The sequence below is a fragment of the Bufo bufo genome, chromosome 5 (assembly GCF_905171765.1).
Source record: "Bufo bufo chromosome 5, aBufBuf1.1, whole genome shotgun sequence".
Lineage (NCBI taxonomy): Eukaryota > Metazoa > Chordata > Amphibia > Anura > Bufonidae > Bufo > Bufo bufo.
The window spans coordinates 480,837,382-480,843,381 of record NC_053393.1 but is presented as its reverse complement, the minus strand read 5'-3'; the positions used below and the strand labels follow the sequence as shown (position 1 = coordinate 480,843,381).

The 6,000-nt window shown below is 42.2% G+C and overlaps 1 protein-coding gene across 3 annotated transcripts in view; it reads right to left on the bottom strand.

Annotated features, from left to right (window-relative positions):
• Positions 1-530: 530 nt before the first annotated feature.
• Positions 531-6,000, bottom strand: part of RBM33 (RNA binding motif protein 33) — a 113,633-nt gene continuing 108,163 nt past the window's right edge. For 2 of the 3 annotated variants that reach the window (XM_040434158.1, XM_040434160.1), the window contains exons 18-19: positions 5,676-5,764; positions 531-3,788 (exon numbers count right to left, since the gene is read on the bottom strand). In XM_040434158.1, coding sequence (XP_040290092.1) covers positions 3,740-3,788; positions 5,676-5,764 — 138 coding nt within the window. In that variant the 3' untranslated portion in view covers positions 531-3,739. Of the gene's footprint in view, positions 3,789-5,233; positions 5,291-5,675; positions 5,765-6,000 lie in introns of all 3 variants that reach the window. The other variant, XM_040434161.1, reaches the window with a different exon arrangement.

Here is a 6,000-nt window from a genome sequence, read left to right as displayed (position 1 = left end):
GGATCATTCAAGAACGACTGCAGTTTATGTATTAAGAAGATCGCTTCGTACGCCGCAGCAGATGTATAAAATGAAAAAATCTGACAAAACAGACAAAAACAAATGAACTGGAAGTAGGAGTATAAATGAATGAAGACGAATGGTTGATGAACAAAATGAAAGCATTAGCAACACTAGAAAAAACACAAAAAAAATAATGTATCCTTGTAGGCTTGACTTGAAATGCTATCATCTGCGTTATGAACAAATACACTGGTCTGGGTAAAATAGGTGACTTACTAAGTATCTTTATAAAATTGAAGACATGTACAAGAAAAGAAACAGAATTTAAGAGGTCTCAGAAACAGAAGTCCAGGTCAGTAATTAAGTTGTAGAACAAAGTCTTGTAAGTCCTTCTTAGTATGTACAAAATGATTTGATTTGCAGTTTGCATTTGGGCTGCAATGACCAAAAGGAGAACACAGATAATGGTTGCTCTACATCCTCGAAGGGCATTTGCTTTTTAACAGACCATTTTGGTCCTGGATGTGAAGAAAAAAAACAAAAAAACAAAAAAAAAAAAACTTAGTCTAAATCACCAACAATAAGGTTGTACGTAAAAGGATATGGCTCAGTGTATTTTTACCAAACTAACTTCTAAACCACGTGTAACGGTGCAGAAGATCAGAAGAGGTCCAGCATCCTTGGAGATATTTAAAGACTCTGGGGGAGGGGGATATAGAACCGCTCCCTAAAACACTGCAAAGGTGCAACATACCCCGGGAGAGAGACTGAAAGTTAACCCTTGACTCAAATACTTTCCCTAAATGCTGCTGAAGGTCAAACCTACAGAGGGGCAGCCGCAGGAAACTTTACCAAAGACTCCTGACCAGAAGTCTGTATCCTGTTTGGATTCCTTACATCTGTCTTCTTCTGGGTTCAGACAGACTTATGTGGCACATTAGGAAGTCGCTTATAATCCAATTCTTTAACATTCTGCCCAGGTAACCTCGGATCCTTAAGCCGCTAGTTAACACTAAACGCACACAACGCTGAAACTGCATGTTAAGAGCACAAAAAGTTTCCAAAAAAAGGCTAAACATTAGGCTTTTATTTTCATCTTATTTCAAAACCCCAGTGGTACAGCCTAACATAAAACTGAAGTATACGTAAAGTGAATTGCTAGGCCTAACACTCGATTTATTTCCCATACCTTTCTAACACGCTTTGCTCTGAATCCACTGCATAGACATTTACTGCAAAGATGGGTCAGGCTGCCCGCAGCTATCACAAGAGTGACTTTACTGTATACTGATTATGGACTTCAATACATACCAGTATGCTGTAAAATCCTCAGGCTGGGTTTCCACATTCAGGTATCTTGATGCAAAGCCAGGAACAGATCAAACGGAGGATACACAACTGGGTCTTCTGCTCCGTTTGGGTCCATTCATCACTTTTGACTTAAAAAAAAAAAAAAAAACTTAAATGTGGAACCCAACCGTACAGTTGCGGCCACAGGTAGACAGAAATTAATTACATGTATATGCAGTAAATTTAGAGCGTCAAACGCTGTAAAGATGTACTAAGACCAGCACAGAATTTTAGAGGTTTTAAAAAAGTAAAACTTCAAGGATGGGCATACATCAAGTTCTTAACACCTCGGAGCAGGCGAAAACATTGCAAACGCATAGCTAGTCTTCGGTCCCACATCTTAGAGTGTCCTTCATCAGACACTTCCTGTAGGGCTCTATTCACTCCAATGTTGTGCCATGACCCTGTACTGAAATTATGTTCTAACCGATCCAATTGGTCACAGCAGACCCGCCCTACAGACTGCTTCTAGTATATATGATGGTAAAAACAGGGTGGCGTGCCATCAGAAATACCAGAAAGTAAGTTGAGTGAAACCATAAGCGCAGATAGAGCTGAAATGAACTAAGCCTCTGCTATTACTTTCCACCTGGCTGAACCTGGTAATATAATTACGCAGTGTGTTGGGCCGGGAGTCCTAAGAAGTTATGGAGTCAATACTATACTCCAGTAAAGATCACTGAACCTGTGAAGACATTTAAACAGGTTGATCCAACTTTTAACCTAACACTTACAATGTCTTAGGACAGAAGTGACTGACATTTACCAGGAAACTGTAGCTAAAACAAAAGAATGGATTCTTAAAGTGGCCAATAACTGCTAGAATGTCCTCTTCATGCTATTGGCTTCCACGGCATACCTTCTGAAGATGCCATCAACCTACAAAGGGTCTCTTAGGTAAGCAAGGTGCTGACAAACAGACCAATGTACTGTGCAGAGCAGCACATAGTGATCATTCGATAGCACTCCTATAGGTAAAAATGCTCCACCTCGAACACACATCTAGCCTTAGTCGTGGTTCCCAGAGGGCAAGGGTGGAGACAAAATGGGTCTGTTCACATTTGTGTGATCCCTTTTGTTCCACAGTTTCGGCATTTTAAGATGACATGAATATTGTAGCCTGAAGCGTTACTTGTATAAAAGAAAAAAAAAAATAAACAAAATACCAGAAACAGAGATGGAAATCTGTTGGATCCCATTATAAGCCGATGGGATCAGTCAACCGCCATGACACCAGTGTGAACAGAGCCCATTTCATTCATACTGCAAAATTCAAACCATCTCAAGGCTTGTACCTCACAGCATTGACCTTCCATGGTAGGTGATACACTAGGTATTCATGAACATTTTCATTTTAAATTCTATATTCTGTCCGCCCCATAGAAGAGGTCACAAAGAGATGACTATTTTGGATTTAGACATGTTGTCTAAATGATCGGGGAAAATAGGTTTATAGCCTCTACATGCACCTCTCTAATGTTAAAGGTGACATCACTAACTTAAAAATGAAGTTTGATGTATATCTATACAGATCTGGGCAGAAGATAACTTGCATCTGGCCCCTCATGCAGATACACTACTCACATCTGTTGCTGGACATGGATAGTAGAAATACTGACAAGCCCGCGACCATCAATAGACCACGTTTAACATGTCCACCACCCCAACAAGCGGCTGTGTGCAGAAACTACCGATGCAAGCTCAATGGTAAAACTGGGTATGATGAATTGACAACTGGTGTTTTCTTCCTACGTGCAATCCACTGATGTTCTCACTTTACCTAAAAGCTTCAAGACTAATGGAGAGGAGAGCGATCTTTCAGCTAGTCGGAGAAGTGTTAAAAATTTTACAAAACATATCCCTAAATAATACTCTGTCGGGTGATGATAATTTGCATTTTGGGCACACAATCGGAAGTCTTTACCGCATACAATATCATATGTTGTAATGATTTCTAACTAGATGCCATTTTTAGGAAGGTGCAACCAGAACCCCTCACAAAGGCATCAGAAGCTAGTCAACTGTCTACAGTGATGAAGAACCTAGATGTAGAATGGTGTGTACGCCCTGAAGAGAAGAGTAACCATTATCATGCATTCTTTTCGACCAAAAATGTCACTGATCTCTTAGTTTTTTTCCTCGCCAAGTCTGACACGAGTCTTTCACAGAGACATCCTTACATGCAAGGGTCACAAAACACAATATAGTAAAGAACCACATAGTAAAGTCTCCTGAGCAAATCTCAGTCTTATGGTTTCACTGTAACGAGTCTCCTGCGAGTTGAATTCTTGAGTCAACAAATCCAAACCAGAGAAGGAAACATGGCAGTGTCCGGCAGTCTCTTCTCCTCTGACTGTCCGCTCGTGATGAATATGAACGGATCGGTTCATTCAGTGATGAGTGATACGTTGATGTGTGACAAGTCTATCATGTGCCTGAAATGGTTTAGAAGACGTTAGTAGATAACCTTTAGAACCTCTCACTCTTTTCAAGTCTTTATGTCAAGCATAGTGATTTATGGCAAAAAACAAACACAAAAAAAAACACACACTTAATGGGGTATGTCAGTTATATGATGCTGTCCTGTATCCAAAGGATAGTGGATAACAATTAGATCAGAGGGGGTCTTACCACTGGTACACCCACCGATCACCAGAATGGATACCCACAAAATGAACGGTGCGGCTGGTCACGGGAATGCAGCCGCTACATTCATTTCTATGGGAGTTCCGGAGATAGCCCGATACATTGAAATGAATGGAGTGGCAGGGCGCCTGAACGACCGGCCACAAAAAAATAAAAACGCCATACAAAAACACTATATATAAAAGGGAGCCTAAAGTTCTTTTCAGGTCACTTTTCAGACTGGCACCAGCATCATATAACATTTTCAAACTTGAGCAAGCATCATGCTACACGGACTTATAGATAGAAAGATTTTGTCATATGTAACATGAAGACAGAACACTCCTGTTTAAGCCAGAGCCAACACCAAGGACTCGGTCCATATGTTAAAGGGGCTCTGCACTTAGTTTTAACTGATCATCTATCCTCTGGATAGATCATCAGCATCTGACAGCCGGGGGTCCGTTACCCGGGACCCCCGCCGATCAGCTGTTTGAGAAGGCAGCGGCGCTCCAGCAGCGCCGCTGCCTTCTCACTGTTTACCGCCGGCCCACTGACGTCACGACTAGTATCAACTGGCCTGGGAGGGGCTAAGCTCTGTTCACTTGAATGGAGCTTAGCCACGCCCATGCTAGTTGATACTAGTCGTGAGGTCACTGGGCCTGCGGTAAACAGTGAGAAGGCTGCGGCGCTGCTGGAGCGCCGCTGCCTTCTCAAACAGCTGATCCGCGGGGGTCCCAGGTGTCGGACTCCCGCCGATCAGAAGCTGTTGATCTATCCAGAGGATAGATCATCAGTTAAAACAAAGTGCAGAACACCTTTAAGCAGAGATATAGAAAATATGGAGCTGTTCAGTCCATTCACTAGTAGGCTCCGTACTAGAGATGAGCAAATCGATTCATTCATCAGAGGAGCCATAGAGCTGCAGTGGCTACTACAGGGGAAACCATTTAGATAAAAAGGCTGACCATGTAATACAGTCCATGGCCCAGGCCATATCTGCTCCAGCTAACAGAGACATGGTCCTTAGGGAGGTCACTCGTAAGGTACGGGGTTGTTTGTTTGATGTAGTGACAAATGTCATACGTGCTGGTCACTTACATCCATGGACTACGCAGCTTTCATTGTAATGAGTGAACAGTTTCTATAAAGTTTCTTCAGAGTATTTAAAGGGAAACTCTGGAAATTTCTTAAAATGAGCTTTACAGTCACCTGCCAGTCAGAAATACACTGGTGGTGCTTACTGATGACGTACCATTAGAACTTGCCCATTCAGGATTTCTCCAGGGAAGATGGCCACTGGCTCCCTGTGCTGGAGTGGAGAGGAATTAAGAGGTATAACTTTCACAAAACCATTTAGAAGAGGGCTCAAAAAGGAGACTTTTAATCTGGTTGCCAGAGTTTCTCTTTAATGAACCTTACTTACTTAGGGTGCGTTCACATATGTGGTTGCCACACTTGCTGGAGGTTACCAGATCCATTGCCAGAGACTACCATTCAACGCCGGATCCCCATTGACTATAACGGGATCCGGTCACTTTCCGGCATAAATAGTGGGTACCGGACGGACAAAGACCGTAGCGGTTTTTGTCCAGCCGAGAGCCAGCATTTTTGAAGAGCCCGCTGGACTCAGAAACACAACTGTGAAGGTACCCTTAGACTCCTCATAATGAAATAAATTGGTTGCTAAAAGATACCTGTGGAACCTCTGTTGGAACTGTGAAGCATGATGCGGACTCTCAAATGTGGCTATGGCTTTTCTTTGACTGGGAAACATCTGCAGATTCTGAAAAAAAGAAAGAAAAAACAAACTGTGAGAATGAGGTGCCATTAGGGGACAGTGGAGCATTTGGCATCTTTGATTTCTTTTTGCAGATAGAAAATTGCATCAAAAAGTTAGTTACTGAATGGCTCCAGTTGGAGACCAAAGAGAACGGTGCAAACTTACTAATGAGATTGTGCCTAAAAATTGTAAAATGCACCAAAATCTGGCACATTGCTGCCGCCTAACGTTGTAACAAG